Here is a 19,828-nt window from a genome sequence, read left to right as displayed (position 1 = left end):
TAAAGAAGAAAATACTTTTTTTTATTACATTATAAGCAAAACATACATAAGACATAGAGACGTATCTGATCAGTAGATACATTTCAAAATTTGGCAATCAAAATATAAATTGTATACGTCTGAGAAGTACGACGTATATCGTCGTTTCCACTCGTATCATTGCGCAAAAATGCCCATTGTTGTCCCACCACCTATTTTTCACCTACCCTTCTCCAACCATGTTTCCTCGTAAAAAGTTAGACCCCTAGTGACAAAGAACTAAACTAAAACCACACCCTCCGAGATTCCATTGAAAAACGAGGTTCGTTTTGAAACTGAAAATATAACCGTTTTATTTAAGACTGTATTTAGTAGTTAATGTAAGGATATGTAGTGTGATGGAAAAACATACAAAAATTAAATTACATACATCAATACTCAAAAAAGCAGTCGGTAATTTAGTTTTGTACATTTTTTGTTTAAATTTCTTTGTTATTCAGCAGTTTTTCACTAAATTTATATATTTTCCAAAATTTAGTGGGAATGTTAGAAAATTGCGGCACAATCAAATACACTGCAAAGTAGGTAGTCGATATAATTCAAACAAATTTTAGCATTATAAAAATTGAAACAGAGATTGTAAAGTTCAAGGTGAAAATTCTTACTTACTTCTTGCTCAACTTGGTTGAAAGCATTCAGTGTTAGACATAAACGGAAATACATTCGGTGTCTGATATCATTCTTCTCAGAATACACTTGTTACTTACGTGTACTGTTAAGAGTTTAGAAGTTAATATGCGACAATTTAGATAAGATAAACTGACGGAAATTATAAATACATTTAGCTTCACATGCACTATGACACAACGAAAATTTTTGATTTTAAATGTCAATAGTATGATTAGGTCTAATTTCTGGTAATAACTTAAAAATTATATAGACGAAGAAGACTTAATATTTTCCGTTAGGAATAATTCAACCTTACATTTTAACAGCAAGTTAACCACTTACCTAAACATCAACGTGTCTTACTCGTAACAAATTATATTTTTTATAAGAAATTTTTTAACTTTAAACTGATCTTAATTTTATGCCATATTTAAGAATTCGTAATATTCAATAAAAATAGGTTTTATTTTTTGAGATGGAGGACTTTGATTAAAAGATGCTAGCTGGTAAATAGTTATATTACGTTCGTTATCTCAGAATAGGTAGTAATGCGAAAGAGGATTATTTATTTCCTTTGTTACGTTGCATTAGTCTTTCCTGTTTCATGAGATCCGGCTCAAACATGTCGACGATCATCAGTGGTAAAGGGTTGAATAAGGTTTAGTTACTACGATATGTCAGGGAAGAGTTTCGCGTTGTTTATAATTGGTGTACTGCTAATGATCTGACGAGGCTTGTTGGAATATCCTGGTGACTTTCGAGAGAAAATCAGGAACATGGCGCAGAAGCCTATCAGCGCCACCTGGATAACTCCAATGGTGACAGCAACTTTTATGACAAATGGAAGCGTCAGGCACAAACCTTTTTCGGAAGTGTGAATAAAAGGACGACCTGTAAAATAAAACATTATTTAAACAGGTGCAGTTTATTTTTATTCATGTGAGAAGAAAATAAACGTATCTCTCTTTAATCACAGATCCTTAGCTCGTAAAATAATTCGAATTATGTTTAATAATTTTAAACGCAACATTTTAACACAACAACACAGTCTTCAACAGTAATTTATGAAACCCCTAAGTTAACTCATGGAAGTGTTTGGGTGGATAAAGTTAGGGTTTTCTAAGAGACTTTAAGATTATGTTATAACAGTAATTTATTCTAAACAATTCTCAGATTTCTTAATGGTCAACGTGACCTCATTGATGTCTTTTACATGGGTTCATGATAATTTGGCATCGAACAAGACTTGTGTATACAAATTCATATACCTGCCATGGACTTCTGATCTTCATGCTAATATGATCTGTTTAATTTTGTATATACAGCCCCTGATTATTTGGCGACTAACAAGTTTTAAGTAAACAAACTTTCAGATCCGTCGATGCCTCGCGTGATCAGTTATGAAGTTTTTATCTTGGAACAAAGAGGATCTATTAAACATTAGTATACAGCTCTTGACGATTTCTCAGACAAGTGTTTTAGGACTAACATTACCACTAATTTGAGTTTATTTTGAATAGTATTTTCTAACAAGAATATATCTAGGTAGGCGAGGAAATTACTAAATCTAGAAGAAAGCAAACAAGGCAAGTTTATTGATAAACAATAAAACAACAGCTTATACCAATGGGAAGAATAAAAACAACAGCTCTTCATCAGGTAACCAGTGAGGAGAGTTAAAAAACAAGAGCTCTTCATCAGGTAACCAGTACAAAGAATTAATAAAACAACAGCTCTTCATCAGGTAACCAGTAAGGAGAATTAAAAAAACAACAGCTCTTCATCAGGTAACCAGTAAGGAGAATTAAAAAAACAATAGCTCTTCATCAGGTAACTAGTGAGAAGAATTAAAAAACAACAGCTCTTCATCAGGTAACCAGTAAGGAGAATTAAAAAAAACAATAGATCTTCATCAGGTAACCAGTGAGGAGAGTTAAAAAACAAGAGCTCTTCATCAGGTAACCAGTACAAAGAATTAATAAAACAACAGCTCTTCATCAGGTAACCAGTAAGGAGAATTAAAAAAACAACAGCTCTTCATCAGGTAACCAGTAAGGAGAATTAAAAAAACAATAGCTCTTCATCAGGTAACTAGTGAGAAGAATTAAAAAACAACAGCTCTTCATCAGGTAACCAGTAAGGAGAATTAAAAAAAACAATAGATCTTCATCAGGTAACTAGTAAGAAGAATTAAAAAACAACAGCTCTTCATTAGGTAACCAGTAAGGAGAATTAAAAAAACAATAGCTCTTCATCAGGTAACTAGTGAGAAGAATTAATAAAACAACAGCTCTTCATTAGGTAACCAGTAAGGAGAATTAAAAAAACAATAGCTCTTCATCAGGTAACCAGTGAGGAGAGTTAAAAGACAACAGCTGTTCATCAGGTAACCAGTAAGAAGAATTAAAAAAACAACAGCTCTTCATCAGGTAACCAGTAAGGAGAATTAAAAAAACAAAAGCTCTTCATCAGGTAACCAGTACAAAGAATTAATAAAACAACAGCTCTTCATTAGATAACCAGTAAGGAGAATTAAAAAAACAATAGCTCTTCATCAGGTAACTAGTGAGAAGAATTAAAAAACAACAGCTCTTCATCAGGTAACCAGTAAGGAGAATTAAAAAAAAACAATAGATCTTCATCAGGTAACCAATGGGAATAATTAAAAACCAACAACTCTTCATCAGGTAACCAATGGGAATAATTAAAAAACAACAGCTCTTCATCAGGTAACCAGAGAGGAGAGTTAAAAAACAACAGCTCTTCATCAGGTAACCAGTGAGGAGAGTTAAAAGACAACAGCTCTTCATCAGGTAACCAGTGACGATAATTAAAAACAATAGCTTTTCATCAAGTAACCAGTGAGGAGAGTTAAAAAACAATAGCTCTTCATCAGGTAACCAGTAAGAAGAATTAAAAAACAACAGCTCTTTATCAAGTAACCATTGAGGAGAATTAAAAAAACAACTTTTAATTAGGTAGCCATTGAGGAGAATTAAAAAAATAATAGATCTTTGTCAGCTAACCAGTGAGAAGAATTAAAACGATTTTTGGAAAATATATGATTTGAGAAGAAAAGTGTAAATTAATTGAATTAATTTTTAACAAATAAAAAATCATGAAAAAAAAACAACCAGAAGTTACAGTACTGCCATAGTAAACCAAGTCAAACAAGTATGTAAAACATGAATAAAGACATTAAAACACAAACTATCAGAGAATGACGGTGTGTGTGGAACAGTCAGATATAACAATGAAAGATAATGGTATTTAATATAAAATTACGAAAAGAGAATAATGAATTTGGTATATGAAGTAGTAACGTAAAAAATAAGAAATGAATACAAGGCCTAAAGTTTGATCCTGAAAAACATATGATAAAACAAAGTTAGTAAATAAGAATCATAATTCGTCCGCTCAACAAAATTGTTAAATAAAATAATTATCGTAGGAAAGTATAGTTGAGGATGTGGGAAAAGTTAAAGGAAGAAAAATTCTTCGATCGTGTCAAAGTGGTTAACAGTGCCTAAATAATATAATGTTTTTCCAGGCGTTCTCTTTGCTTAACAATGGAGGAAACAAAGTTTAGTCCAAGTATAGAAGAGATGGAGATGTACAGTTGGAAGAGTTATTAAAGTGTCTGTTTTATTCGTAGTGCCGTTACTGTTTATGTTAGAGATATGTTTACATGAATGATGTCCTAGGCGGCGACCAATGTAACACACTGCTTATTCATGTTTTCTATTTGATATGTATATCATTGTTCTCATTTAATGTGTTTTTATAAGTTGTCATTTCTTCAACCTTAAATCAACTAATTAATTTCATCAGTTACCTTTTATATCTGTCTTTATTTATTTTTGGGCCCGGCATGGCCAAGCGTGTTAAGGCGTGCGACTCGTAATCTGAGGGTCGCGGGTTCGCATCCCCGTCACGCCAAACATGCTCGCCCTTTCAGCCGTGGGGGCGTTATAATGTTACGGTCAATCCCACTATTCGTTGGTAAAAGAGTAGCCCAAGAGTCGGCGGTGGGTGGTGATGACTAGCTGCCTTCCCTCTAGTCTTACACTGCTAAATTAGGAACGGCTAGCACAGATAGCTCTCGAGTAGCTTTGTGCGAAATTCAAAAACAAACAAACTTATTTATTTTGTCTTAAGAATAAGCCACGTGCTCTTTGTTCGTTTTGTCTTTTCATTAAACCCTATCTCTTCTGAAAGCACATATATCCTCACCAGAAATCTAATTCTTTATTTTGGTTAATATTTATTAAAGCTACCATTAATTCTTCTTTGTGACACTAATGTAGCTAACTTCACTCTTTAATAAATGTTACTTTTAAATACAACGTTTTCTGGGACATTTTTAGACAGCGGTTGATCAAATCATGAAATAAGCTTCCACATAGTGATATCCTGATCAATAACTGTAAGAAAAAAGGGAAAATACAACCACCAATCACAGTAAAGGCAGAACGTGGACGTATCATAGTGGCGCGTGGTATTTGCATCACTCTACTCTTCCATTTCTTTTAGTAAATACAACATTTTAATGGCGTTTGTTAACTTATTTCACAAAATGCACCAACGACGTGTAGCAGCTCTTCGCTAAAATCTCAGATTTCGTACCGCAAGCCGAAACTAATTTTGCACTCTGTAAGTTCATGTGATATAATTATACATGTAGATAAGTTCACTGACCCTTAAGTTCAGAAAAGGCGTTTGAAACAATGGGATGATTACCTTTAATAGATAGTTCCCTCTCTTGTATGTATATATGTGTGTGAGTGATGAGGTTGGTCAATTAATCACTGGGCGTCAGAGCTGAAGAAAAACAACAACAAACATGGTGATTCTCTTTCGTTGAAAGAAAAAGACTGCGAGGGTCAGAAGCTACGATGAACAGATGACCGTTTGTCTTGGCTTCAATTGTGTATGATATAATGAGGAAGATACCAGAAAAAGTGAGTTACAACTGTCGACCAAACGTCTTTCTACCAAGTATAAGCCACGAGATTAGGTTACCGGCGAGAAGTATTGGATTCAGTTTGCACGCGCCGTAATTATATACACGTGGTTCCAGGCCGATTATCGCGCTAGCTGAATGCACGGTGGCGCTGCTTAGTCCATGCATGTAATGGTTCTGGAAACGTGCAGCAGCTATAATTGAAATATATTTATGTAATAAAATATGATAAACAATTTTCATGATGATATTCAACAATCTTCATCATAGAGGTGTATCAACATCTTAGAGGGGATTGAATAACATGAGCTAGAAGATGAAAAATAATTAGTGTTGGGGAGCGATAGTATATATGAAGTACTTTAAATAGCAAATAATAGGAGTTTCTATAACTAGCTAGTAAGAACAAAGTAGGTGAAGGACTGGATAATGGAAGCAGTAGGCATGGTCAGATGATGGCCACGTCTAGAATTTGTTGGTCAGTGTTACTGATCAGGAACTAAACAATATATATGTAAAAACGGCTGGTATGGGTTGAGAAAATTTTATGTAGAGGAGCGAACAACGTTTCGACCTTCTTCGGTCATCGTCAAGTTCACAAAGAAAGAAAGAGGTAACTGACAGATAGCTGACCACATGTTTGAAGGGGGTTGTGTAACTGAGTGTAGGAATATAGAGGGTGTGATTAGATGTTTGATTATATTTATTAATATAGGTATAAAGATGTTCCTTTGTATTGGTTTATTTTGGGTTTAAGTTGTTGTATAAGTAAGGCTTATTTAATTTTGTGTTTGTTTATGTTTGTTTCTTTATTTAGTGTTTGGGTGTTTTCTATGGTTATGTTGTGTTTATTTGATTTGCAGTGTGCGAAAACATGTGAAGGTGACTTTTTGTGTTTTTTGAATCTGGTTTTCATTTTTCTACTTGTTTCTCCAATATAGAAGTCGTGGCAGTTATCACATTGTATTTTATAAATAATGTCAGTGTTGTGTTTGTCAGTAAAGTTTTTACACAGTATAGACTTTAGTTTTGTGCCTGGTTTTTGAATAAATTTGATATTAACTGGAACGTCATATTCTGTTACTAGTTTTTGCCAAATGTTTGTTGGTTATTCTTCTGCTGATGTCGGGAATATATGGTATGCAACCGTATATGGTTTCTTGATTTTTTAAATCTTGGGATATATTTACTTTTGTTAGTTGATTTTGCTTTTAGTCTAGGTGTGTACGTATAATGTTTTCTACAGTAGAAAAATGGAAACCAGATTCAAAGAACACAAAAAGCTACCTTCTCACGTTTTCGAACACTGCAAATCAAATAAACACATAAAACACACCCAAATACTAAATAAATAAACAAACAAAAACAAACGCAAAATTAAAGAAGCCTTACTTATACAACTCAGGTCCAAAATAAACCAATACAAAAGAACACCTTTACACCTATATTAATAAATATAATCAACATCTAAGCACGCCCTCTACATTTCTACACTCAATTACATAACCACCTTTATTCAAGCATGTGGTCAGCTATCGGTCAGTTACCTCGTTCTTTCTTTGTGAACCCCACGATGACCGAAGAAGGTCGAAACGTTGTTTGCTTCGCTCCTCTACATAAAATTTTCTCAATCCATACCAGCCATTTTTACATGTATATTTCTCTCTACAAGTGGGTTTTCTCGTCATCACAGATTATTATTTCAGGAACTAAACAATGTCGATCAGAGTTAGTGAAGAAGGACCAATGAAGACAATGGTTGAACTATGTTTGTTGGTTATGAGTGAACAACGTATCAAAGGTATGTAGAGAACAAAGATTGCATTTGTCAGAGTTTATAAACCAAGGTCGGTGAGGACAAGGAAGATAACGTGGGAACAACAAATGACCTATACTGGTTAGTGCTAGTGAACATATAGTTGTGGGGACAAAAACAAGAAAGTTTTGGTCAATGTTAACGAATGTGGACTACTGAGAAAATCTGCCGAACAATGTTGATCACTTGTGGTGAACAGGACTACTGGAGACAATGACAGTATTCTGTTGTCCAGTTCAAGAGAAGACGGACTAATGACTCCAACGCCTAGATTTTTTGGTCATTGCTGATAAATAATGACAACACAGTGCTAGACTATAAGGAACAGCGTGGTGGAAACAGCAGTAATCAGTGGTAGAAAAAATGGCATTTATAGGGGTGACAAAAATTGGAAAATGAAGGGTTTTTTTGTAAATCTATAACCAGAATTAGCAGTCACAAGATGATGAAGGACAACATGGGTGAGAGTGTGAAGGTTTGGAAGACTCTAGATTGGTGAGTGTTCCATTATCAACTAAACATACGAACCACTCAATACCACTTAGAACTAGCAATAACAAACTAACGTAGTAAGTATGGTAAATAAAGAATTAATATTATATCACTTCCTTGAAAAAAATTTAAACATAAGACGCTCTCTGGGGAGTAGAATTCAAATCAAAACCTAAGGAAAATGCTAAAAAAAACATCTTTTATGTTCGAGTACTAACAACAAGGAAGCTATTCGACTTTGTAATTTTATTTTTTCACAAACGTATTTCTCTCGCATGTATTTATTTTAAAAGAAGAACCGACGTTCATTTCAGCAGAAAGCAAAAAAACATCCACAACTTTGGAATCAAGCCTCTGGGAAGTTATTCATTCAGATGTTTAAAACTCGTTCGAACCCTGTCACGACATCGGAAGTTTCACATGAATAGAGGTTCGAGCATGTTAAACACATAGGAAATTGTGTATATTTAGGTGCCTTCAGGGCTACGAGTAGAAAATATTATAGCTCACATAGTAATGTAAAAATGAAGCGGTATAATATTAAATTCGGAGCCAGCAGCTATGCCCGATTTAAGTGTTGAAAAAAGGGTGTTAGATTTTGTTGTCTAGAACAAAAAGTTTTATGGACTCAGTAGCTCTGTCTCGTATTATCACGTTTTAAATAACGTGCAGCAAATCATGTATCCACATGTTAGAGCACGGTGTTGCCACGCCTCTCAAGGTAGTAATACATTTTCGAATATGCATGTCGTTATAATTTAATAAATGGGAAGCAACGTTTTAACGAAGTATATAATTTGCGACACCAGTTTGTTTGTTGCTAATCGCAAAGCTACGCAATGTTCTGGTTATCTATGCTCTTATCACCGGAGTATCCAAACAAGATTTTTAGCGTTATAAGTCCTAAGACTCGTCATTGAGTCACGGCTGGGATAACTTCAGTTACGATTAATGCTGTCTCATAATACAACACAAGAAGAACTGTTTATTTGTCTTTTTTTTTCTCAAATTATCTGTTAACATATACACATCTCTAATTCTGTACGTAAGACAGCTAGTCAATAGCACTCATCGCCGACTCTTGGGCCACTCTTCTCAGACCAAATACTGAGACTTGACTGTTATTCTTATAGTGAATCCATGGGCTCAGAGTACAAAACATTATTTTTTTGATAACTGAAAGCAAGCGAAGAATATTCAGATTCGTAGCTCAAGTACGCTAATCATAAGGCCATTCTTGCCTCCATAGCAATGAATGATATTCGAAATAAATGATTGGTAAGCTTTACTTGTTTTTTGACTAGCTGGGCTAGCTTTTAAACACTGTGTTTGTCAAAGTAGTTTATATATAAACTGTTTTTTAGGTGTCATTCATTATTGTTAGCTCAATGGCAATGTGAGTTTTGTTTGTTCGTTTCGGGTATTCGTAGAAAGCTGCACAATAAATATTTGCCCCACTTGCGCCTAATTTTGAGCTGATCCATTCTACAGTAGAAAGCTAGTCAACAGCACCCACTGTCTACCCTTGAGCTTCTCTAATTATTTAGTGTGATACGTCTGTTATTAGTGTTATATCGCACCCACAGTCCCAGAGTGTAGAGCACGTTTTTGGTAGGGAAACATGCTTCACAGTCCGACACGTTAACAAAACCGTTGTGTGATTTCAAAGATGGTTATATGTAATAAGGTTATCATAATTCTTGTTATTCATCTGTTGGTTTGGATTTAGGATAATTACATACCCGAGCAGTAGACTAAAGTCAGTTAATTGGTTTGGTTTGTTTTGAATTTTGAGCAAAGTTACGCAAGACCGTCTCTCGTTGGGGCAGCAGTAAGTTTTACGGATTTACAACTCTAAAATCAGGAGTTCGTTTCCCTTCAGTAAACACAGCAAATAACCCTATGTGGCTTTGCTATAAGAAAAGAAACACACACACTCGTACACGAGGGCTCTCTATACCAGACTTCCGTAGTCTATCAATGATAGGCTAGAGTAAAGGCAATAGTCAACACCACCCACTGATGACTCTCGGGCTACATTTTTTACCAAGGAATAGTAAGACTGACAATCATGTTATAACGCTCACAAAACTGAAAGGACGAGCATGTTCGGAGATGGATATTCGAACCAGCCACCAGCAGGTTGCGAATCGAGCACCCTAATTACCAGGCCATAGCCAGTTAAACACAGGTTTCACATCACAGTATGGTCCATGTTCAGATATAACATCCTGAAAGGATGCAAGACGGTTCTCAAGATGCCACCCTGGACAGAGCCAAAAAGGGAAGCCATTTTCCCAAAATATCTTCCATATTTGAAGATAATAGCGTGAGATTCCTACAGTACAGACAGACACGTTATAAACTCAGTGTCTCAGTAACAACGAGTACAGCTGCAACACTTGTGACCATATCGAGAAGTCAAGAACTGGTCCGAGTACAGCTGCAACACTTATGACCATATCGAGAAGTTAAGAACTGGTCTTTTATCTTATTGCGAATCGCGTGTCCTAACTACCAGTCATTTAAACACAGTATGGTCCATATTCAGATCACATCCTGAAGGCAACAAATACATTCGCAACACTAATAACCATATCAACAAGTCAAGAACTGGTTCGTAATTCCATATAATAACCTTATTTGTTGATTCATCTCTATTATTATCATACTGAACACTCGTTCTAAACAGTTCATTCATATGTTAAGAAATCAACATAGTTCTTGTTATGTATTTTATTCAAATATAACTGATTTAATTGTTCATTAACATGATGTGTATTTTTGTAACAAATGGTTCATCATTGGTATAGTACAAAAACGGGCCCCATTAGACATACTTTAATGAATTATTTACTCATTAATTTGGTTCTGAGTCCAAGAATTTTTTTGGTTATAAGATTCCTAATATCACGTGAGTCACACACACACACAAAGAGAAAAATACATCTATGTTCAATTCATCATTCAACATCATTCACCACTCGATTCCACCAAGGAACATAGGGCCGCAATCGCTTGCGGATTCTTCAACAGGTATTTAAGTGAGTAGGTTGTTAGCCCATTGCACCGAGCCGTGCCTAATTTAGTAATGTAAGACTAGAGGGAAGACAGCTAGTCATCACCACCCACCGCCAACTCTTGGGCTACTCTTTTACCAACGAATAGTGGGATTGACCGTCACTTTATAAAGCCCCACGGCTGGGAGAGCGAGCATGTTTAGCGCGATGCGGACGCGAACTCGCGACCCTCAGATTACGAGCGCATGCCTTAAGAAACAATATTATTCAGCATGATACAATATATATAAAACAAGTTGGTTATTTGCAGATCACACTAGTTTAAATGTTCCCTTTTGGTGTGTGCATTTTACATTTGATGAAAACTTTCAGAAATTGTAAAAGTTTTATGAACGGTGACTTACTTTCAACATTAAGCTTTCCTGCTCTTGGTGGCGCTGACTTGGAGCTTGCTACAGTAAACAATGTACTTTCCATAATGACGTCGTTTACGAAATCACCAGCTTGTACTTCAAGAAAGGAGGTATTTGCTACGGCTGCTGATCTTCGATGTCTTTGAAAGCTTTGTGTATTATTACTTCTACAGTTCACCTATCACAAAATATACACTAAGTTTAAAGATGTTAAAATAGAGTGTTTACCATCTTGAATGTTTAATATCTTATTTTCTCACAAAGTTTATATATTTATAACCTAATTAATTAACCATAAGAAGACAGTATTAGAAAGGTTACCACAATTTACACAAATATAAACATATATACATATTGGTAGGCAAATGCTATCTTTTTGTTTTGTCTTATTTTTCACTTTCTGTGTTCAAGCTTTATTATCTGGGGAAACATTTTCAGTGTTGTTATATACAGGTGCCATTTAATTATTCTGGCAACTAAATGTTCTCTTATTGTTTACACGGTTATTCTTTTGGTCATCTACGAATAACAATATCCTAATTTACTATATGCATGACTCCTAAAGCTGCATAGAACACCTTACATAAACTGAGTTTTGTCCAACAACAATAATTTATTTCTCTATATACATGACTCCTAAATCTGCGGAGAAAAGCCTACAAAAACTGAGTTTTGTCTAATAACAAGTTCAAATTTCTCTGTACACATCAGCTGAGTTTTGTCCAATAATAAGATTCTATTTCTCAATATACACGAGTTCTAAATCTACAGAGAGAAGCTTACACAAACCGAGTTTTGACTGATAATAAAATCCTGTTTCTCTACTACGTACATGACTTCTAAGCCTGTAAAAAAAATATAATCCTACAGAAAATTACTTTTATCCAAGTTTATAGCGTAACCTGCTATTTTCCGGTCAATTTAAAATAAAATGTGTTATTTACTTTTCACTGCCCCTTACTAAGTTCGGTAAAAAAAAAAAAAAAGGGAGAAAGAATTACGGGTGAGAGGATTCATTCTTCTTACTTACCGACAAGCAAAGAACCCGGAGGCTTCTTGAGCTTGTCGGCAAAATTTTGTCATTTTCCACAGTAACAAAGTATGCTTTTATTTGCCTTCAGAACTTGTGGTGAATTGCCACGTGATAAGGACAGCGACCTCTGTACAGCTTTCTTACATTATTTCCTTTGCACATGGAGAAGTTCCTTCCAAGATATGTATCTGCGGAATCATGTTTAGCTGCTCTCATGTTTTTATTATTCAATTGGAGAATAATGTAAAATAAGTTAGAATTAGCGAGAGGTTTGTTCTGAAGTTTACACGTGCACGTCGAGTTTTACTCGTGAAAGAAAAGAATAAAAAAAAACCACGTGTATATTTATTAATAAACATTTTAATTGGTATCTTTGTCAGAAAATTTCTGTTTAAGTATGATTAGCCTAAGACACAATATTACCTGTAATGGATACAGTGTAATGAATTAACTACACATTTGGAAATCTGAAAGTTCCCTTTTTCAAGCTTTTACCCACAGTTCTTGTGCAATTTTGACTCTAAGGTTAATTATTATTTACCGGTGGACAGACGTCCAGACAAAACGATACTGTCATCTGAAACTTGACTGTGCTATCTGAAGCAAACTTGAAAGCCTGAAATGGAGCTTGAAGAGATTTTGATTTTGGAGCTGGCGTTAACGAAGGGAAGACGTTCGGCTCCACTGGACACCTGAAAGCACAAGAAGGGTGGGATGTCACACGACAAGAACAGACAAGTGAGTCTTACTGTAATATCAAATGATACAACGCATGCTTCAAGCGAAAAGTGTTATAGTTTGCGAAAGGGTTCAAAAGGGACCATTATATCAACAAAAGTATTAGTATTAGACATATGTCCTATGGTAATTTTCAGATAATTAACGTTTATAATTACTACTGCAGTTATATAGCAATTTTTTTAAAAGTATGAATCTGATTGGATGGAAACACATTATACCTACCCACGTTCATCAATCAAAAGCATCGTATCTGACCCTTCACCACTCCGTGCCACAAGGTTACTTCCAAATATTCCATAGACACCTGTAAGAAGTCCAATCGATATCATCTGTCTGCCCAACTCATCTGCGTCTAATTATTTACAACTAATGCAAAATGTCTCCTCCACGCATTTCCAACATGACTAATATTTACTCTAATAAACATCGTAAAAAACACAGAAAAATTATAATCTATACCACTGTTTAGGACATACAAAAAAGTATCTTTGTACTAAATCCCACATAAGTTGGTTGTCATACAAAAGAAGAGTTCATGAAAACCCCCAAATTATGTTTTTTTCTTCTCACAAGTTGGGCAAAAGATAAAAATTATATAATTGTCTACATCTGTGTTTGGGATCTACAAAGTGTATCTTTGTACTAAATACCATGGTCTAAACAAGTCGAAGTAATTGGTCAAAACCCTTAAAATTGTAGATTTATTTAACCTTTTGACCTCCTTAAAAGAGGGTCTATTCCACATATTTATATATATACGTAGGAGAGCTACGAAAAGCATTACTTTGAATCAAATACCCACATATAGTTACTTCGAGTAGATAAGACCACCATTTGTGTTTGAGCAAATATAACTTTTTATGTCAATGTGCTGGGTGGATGAAAATCAATATTTGTACCAATTCCCATCTTGAATACTGTAAATGTGACGCACATGAACTTAAAATATATGTTGTTGTTTGTCTTCAGATCCCATAAAATCCTTAGTAAAGCCTAAATAAAAGAAAATGAAAAATGGTGTCTGGGCATATTGGACCAAGGTATAGCCATATTGAGTTTCAATCAGTCGGTCGAAGATTGAATGAATGACGGTTGATTGAAAAGTGTTTGAAAAAACAAAGAAAGAAGAAATAATAGAAAAGCAAAGGCATAATTACATAACTGATAATAAATTTTAAATCCAGACCTTGTATGAGGTCAAGCTGATCATTTATTACATGCACATACATGATTCTTACATAAATTTCTAATTACAAAAAATACAAGTAAAATAATCCCAAGTTCAATTTAAATGATAAAGGATTTCTTGATAATCTTGTTAACGTCACAGAAAAGTTAATCAATCAAACTATGAGGATGATATTAAATACTGATATCATAGTTCCTACCACGAGTTTAAATTATCAGATACAAACAATGACTTTTGATCTGTAAAAATCCTAGATTAAAAATACACATTTATAAATACAATATTAAACACACCAATGGATGACAGTATGTAAATACAGCTCCTAATCACCACTTTGTTATAAACAACCAGACCTTCTAAGTAATAAAACTAACACGTAGTATCTTACTTTCATCTAACATTGCTACTTTCAGAACCAAGGGATCCCCCAGCTCAACTCCATTAATCCCTTCTCCTGTTGTCTTGACAACCAAAAGTTGAACTCTCGGTGTGGGAGCTAGACCCATGATGACTTGAGGTAGACTTTGAGAAACTCTGCAGCGAAAGATATCAAACTTAGTTGAAAAAAAATTATGCGTCAACTAGTCGGTGTAATTTTCTTGAATGAAGAAGCTTGCCGATGCAGATTTTTTTTTTTTTCAATCTGGAAAATATTTCTTGAAAGTATGGATAAGTCATGAAAATATCCCTCGAAGTAAAGGTCAGTCACGAAATATTCACGGAAATAAAATTCGTCTAGGAATATGTCCTTCAAAGTAAAAGTCAGTAAGGAAAGCGTCCTTAGAAAAATGTTTAGTCAGGTAAGTTTCCCTGAAAAGAGTACTCAGTATAGAATATGTCCTGAGCAGCAAGGTTGCTTACTTGGAATATATAAATCAGTTAATAAAGTTTGCAAGAAATTTATAAAATAGGAAAAAAATGATAACTTGACTATATTTATTTAAGCAATATTTAATGTTTTTAATGAGATCAGAGATTCTACGAGTATTTATTCACCTTTCTTATTTGAGAATTATATCTATTTATTTACCCTTCTTATTTGAGAATTATATCTATTTATTTACCATTCTTATTTGAGAATTATATATATTTATATACCCTTCTTATTTGAAAATTATGTCTATTTATTTACACTTCTTATTTGGGAATTATATCTATTTATTTACCCTTTTTATTTGAGAATTATATCTACTTGTTTACCCTTATTATTTGGGAACTATATCTATTTATTTACCTATTTTATTTGGGAATTATATCAATTTATTTACTCTTTTTATTTGGGAATTATATCTATTTATTTACCCTTATTATTTGGGAACTATATCTATTTATTTACCCTTCTTATTTGGGAATTATATCTATTTATTTAGCCTTCTTATTTGGGAATTATATCTATTTATTTACCCTTCTTATTTGGAAATTATATCTATTCATTTACCCTTTTTATTTGAGAATTATATCCATTTATTTACCCTTCTTATTTGGGAATTATATCTATTTATTTACCCTTTTTATTTGGGAATTTATATATTTATTTACCTTTTTTTTTTGGAAATTATATCTATTTAGTTACCCTTCTTATTTGGGAATTATATCTATTTATTTACCCTTCTTATTTGGGAATTATATCTATTTATTTACCCTTCTTATTTGGGAATTATATCTATTCATTTACTCTTTTTATTTGGGAATTATATCTATTTATTTACCCTTCTTATTTGGGAATTATATCTATTTATTTACCCTTTTTATTTGGGAATTGTATATATTTATTTACCTTTCTTTTTTGGAAATTATATCTATTTATTTACCCTTCTTATTTGGGAATTACATCTATTCATTTACCCTTTTAATTTGGTAATTATATCTATTTATTTACCCTTCTTATTTGGGAATTATATCTATTTATTTACCCTTCTTTTTTGAAATTATATCTATTTATTTACCCTTCTTATTTGGGAATTATATCTATTCATTTACCCTTTTTATTTGGGAATTATATCTATTTATTTACCCTTCTTATTTGGGAATTATATATAGTTATTTACCCTTCTTATTTGGGAATTATATCTATTTATTTACCCTTTTTATTTGGGAATTATATCTATTTATTTACCCTTCTTATTTGGGAATTATATCTATTTATTTACCCTTCCTCTACTTCCTTCCCGCTTCTGACTCTTTGTTTAACCTCCTCATAATCACAAGCTATATCAATACGACGGTCGGTGTTTCTTAGAATAAACGGATGATGTTGAACGACTACGTCATTGGTAAATGTTCCATTTCCCTGCAACATAAACAAGATAAACAAAAGTTAAATGTTTTAACTACAGAGAAAGAAATTTTAACAGATAATTTTTCTTACGAGAATAAATATATTGTTTGATATAAATTTGTAATACACTGTTTTACTATTATTATTGTTATTCTGAGACCTTTAGAGACAAGACTCGCTTTAGAGGTTAAGAGTGTTTTTCTTATAGCAAAGCCACATCGGGTTGTCTGCTCAGCCCACCGAGAGGAATCGAACCGCTGATTTTAGCGTTGTAAATCCAGAGATATACCGCTGTACTAGCGGGGGGCTCTCGCTTTAGAGAGAATTACAAATACGCAACCTCTTGCACTGCACAAACCTATTAAGCAATAATGTAAATATCAATTATTACGACTATGACAAAGCAACCATTGTTAGAGAATAACATACATACATCACATATGTTTTGTTTCTTTACTCAAATCCGGTAAATGAAGATCCATCATGTGAACCTAAATGCAAACGACCGGTCATTCATCTTATACTCGTAAATGGACATTTGGTAGAGACATATTTACATGTTTATATTTCATGACATTTTACTTCAACATGGAATTCTGGTACTCTTGACCTCTCTTATAAAAGATCTGTTTCAAGAGTATCTTTAGTACCTGGATTCACTTGAAAATGCAACATGCTTTCAAAGAAATTCCATTAGTGCTTAAAGCTATCTGATGAATGTGTCCATTTGGTTAATTCCCACTTCTTCAAGGAGTTAATCATTCGTTAAGTTAAAATTATGGTCTAGTATACTTCTGAATGAGGATCTTATAAAACAAAGACTAGTAGTATGTGGTTTCCATAACGTGTGACATTAGGTAGAATCTTACAGAACGTAGAAGTTTGCAGTTCACCAGTGAGAATTTTTATCAACATCATGCTTACCACCAACGTCAACTGTATCAATCTCTTTCTAGCATGAAAATGAGGTTGGATATGATTCATGATTCTTTCCAAATGGGTGCATAGTAGCTATAAAATAAAGCTGAGCTATCTATAAAAACAAATATTCCTCTCTATATGTCGTTAGTCTTGTTACGTGTTTTCTCTACCAGTTCATTTGAGTTTTAAATGTTTTTCTGTTAGCGTAATGCGAATGAATCATTTGGCATAAAGGCTGGTAATGTGATTTCAAAAGACCCATAAGCTCGAGCACTTTCAAATAATTGACTATTTTTCTTTATGTTCCTGAAAAAGTTAGTCAACTATTCGAACTCTCGAGCTTCTGAATTTTTAAAAATCTAGTTGAATTTTTTCAACGATCCTTTGTGCTATTCAGCATGGCCGGCAATTTGAAGCATGTGTCTAATCACTAGCACACTCCTGGGGTCTATTTGTGAATACGAACAACTGATTCAATCTTGGAGTAGGTACTCTATGTCCAGAATGATGGACAGGAATATGCATTATCCGATGTTCTGGATAACTGTACCACCAGTTTGGAAGCCTTCTACATCCTGCTCACGACATTTTGAGACAGTTCACAAAAAAACTTGCTGTGATTGGTTGGCGCCATATTTTTGACGCTTTTCACATTAGTGAAACATCCAAATGTCTTCTTTAAGGATAAATGACTAGTCACTTGCGCTTAAATTACATAACTAATAACCTCATGTCTGGTTTGCATAACAATGAATTAGGTTGATGATTGCCTCATTTTATACCATTGATTATGCCCAGTTATAATTATAATGTTCTGAACTATCATTATCCGTGTTTTATTGAGTATGTTAGCAACTTGGTGATAGGTTCACTTGCACTTTAAGTTTTCCAAAATATTGTTTAAAATAGTGGGGCATGATAATCGCATACCAAGTACAGTGACTGGATATAAATGTTAATTATTTACTGTAAAAAACTTAACAAACAGAGACAAGATTTTTGAAAGTTCTAGGAGATACGTAACACACTAGGAATTCCTTAACCAGTGAAACTTTTAACGTGTCATTCTGTTTAGTTAATGTCATAAATAGATCAACTGGGGTAGTACCTTTAAAATATCAATTGTTCTGCACTTGAGAGATAAAACTATGTTTTCCTTAACTCGTTCTTTCATTTATGCGTCTATTGTTGGCGTTAAAAACATGTAAACATCAGCAGTGTTCGTTGTTAGAGACTCGAAGTACACGTTCGTACTGTGTTATAAAATACACTTAATATACACATAACAGCAGTTCCAAAACTGGATGTTCAGAATATCCATACACACGGGAGAGAAGCGCATATTTGAACAGACAGGTATTTTTACTTTTTCACATACTACCTCTCGGGGCTAATGTCCTCCTTAACGTCTGTGGGTTATAAATAATTTACTTAAGATTATTACCAAGTTCTTAGTGCCGCATTTTCGGCCATGGAGTGGGAGTGTAATGGCGATCTCTCCTTTATCTCCTGCTGTGACAGCATAACATTCTTTGGGATGACCTAAGGAGTAAACCCTCCCTCCAAAAGGTTTGGAGACTCGGAGAATGGCCGTCATCGATGTCGAATCACACTGCATCTTAACTAAACAAGAAAAGTATTGTACATGAATATAAAAAACACAAGCTTATAACCGGTTTCGTTGAAAAACGTCTAAGTACACTTTGTTCTCCTCACACAATTGTCACTGAAGCAATTAACAATTTTGGCTCAAGGTGGACAATGAATAATTAATTAACTGCTTCATAAACCATTGTTAGTAATTACCAATTAAACAAAGGTTATTTTCTCAGATAAAAGTTCCGAGAGTTCATGATAGAGTTGAAAAATTGCTATTTATGTATACAAGTTAGTGAAATATTAGTTAAATTATTTTTTATGGAAATATTTTAAAATTTATCACGTAGTTAAGAAATAGTTATTTACGCATGAAAGTCAAACATGAAGTTGTAATTACCAGATACACGACCGTTAGTTTTTCAGATAAAGTTTTCAAAAATTCATCACATAGCCGATGGATGTAATTACGAGATTAAAAATATTACTTTTTTAAGATAAGGCTTTCAAAAATTCGTGACGTAGTCAAGAAATTGTTTATGCACCAAATCTTTGTGATTTATGAATAAACGAAATTTCATTCATGAAGAAACTGTCAAAACTAAATAATTCATTCCAGAATAAATCTTTTTAAAAATACACTTTTCTTAAAACTTTTGGTTTCAAACGAATCGTTTAACAGTAATTCAGTAATGCGTTTAAGCTTCTTGGTTATTTA

The 19,828-nt window shown here is 33.7% G+C and overlaps 1 protein-coding gene across 2 annotated transcripts in view; it reads right to left on the bottom strand.

Moving 5' to 3' along the window:
- The window catches only part of LOC143223442 (uncharacterized), a 54,634-nt gene continuing 34,806 nt past the window's right edge, over nt 1-19,828 (bottom strand). For both annotated transcript variants that reach the window (XM_076451434.1, XM_076451435.1), the window contains 7 exons: nt 18,959-19,137; nt 16,466-16,605; nt 14,704-14,849; nt 13,349-13,430; nt 12,927-13,077; nt 11,344-11,530; nt 1-1,539 (listed from right to left, as the gene is read on the bottom strand). In XM_076451434.1, coding sequence (XP_076307549.1) covers nt 1,316-1,539; nt 11,344-11,530; nt 12,927-13,077; nt 13,349-13,430; nt 14,704-14,849; nt 16,466-16,605; nt 18,959-19,137 — 1,109 coding nt within the window. In that variant the 3' untranslated portion in view covers nt 1-1,315. The remainder of the gene's footprint in view (nt 1,540-11,343; nt 11,531-12,926; nt 13,078-13,348; nt 13,431-14,703; nt 14,850-16,465; nt 16,606-18,958; nt 19,138-19,828) is intronic.

Source organism: Tachypleus tridentatus, chromosome 8 (assembly GCF_004210375.1).
Source record: "Tachypleus tridentatus isolate NWPU-2018 chromosome 8, ASM421037v1, whole genome shotgun sequence".
Lineage (NCBI taxonomy): Eukaryota > Metazoa > Arthropoda > Merostomata > Xiphosura > Limulidae > Tachypleus > Tachypleus tridentatus.
Note: the sequence above shows the minus strand (reverse complement) of the source record. Positions and strands in the feature narration are given on the sequence as shown.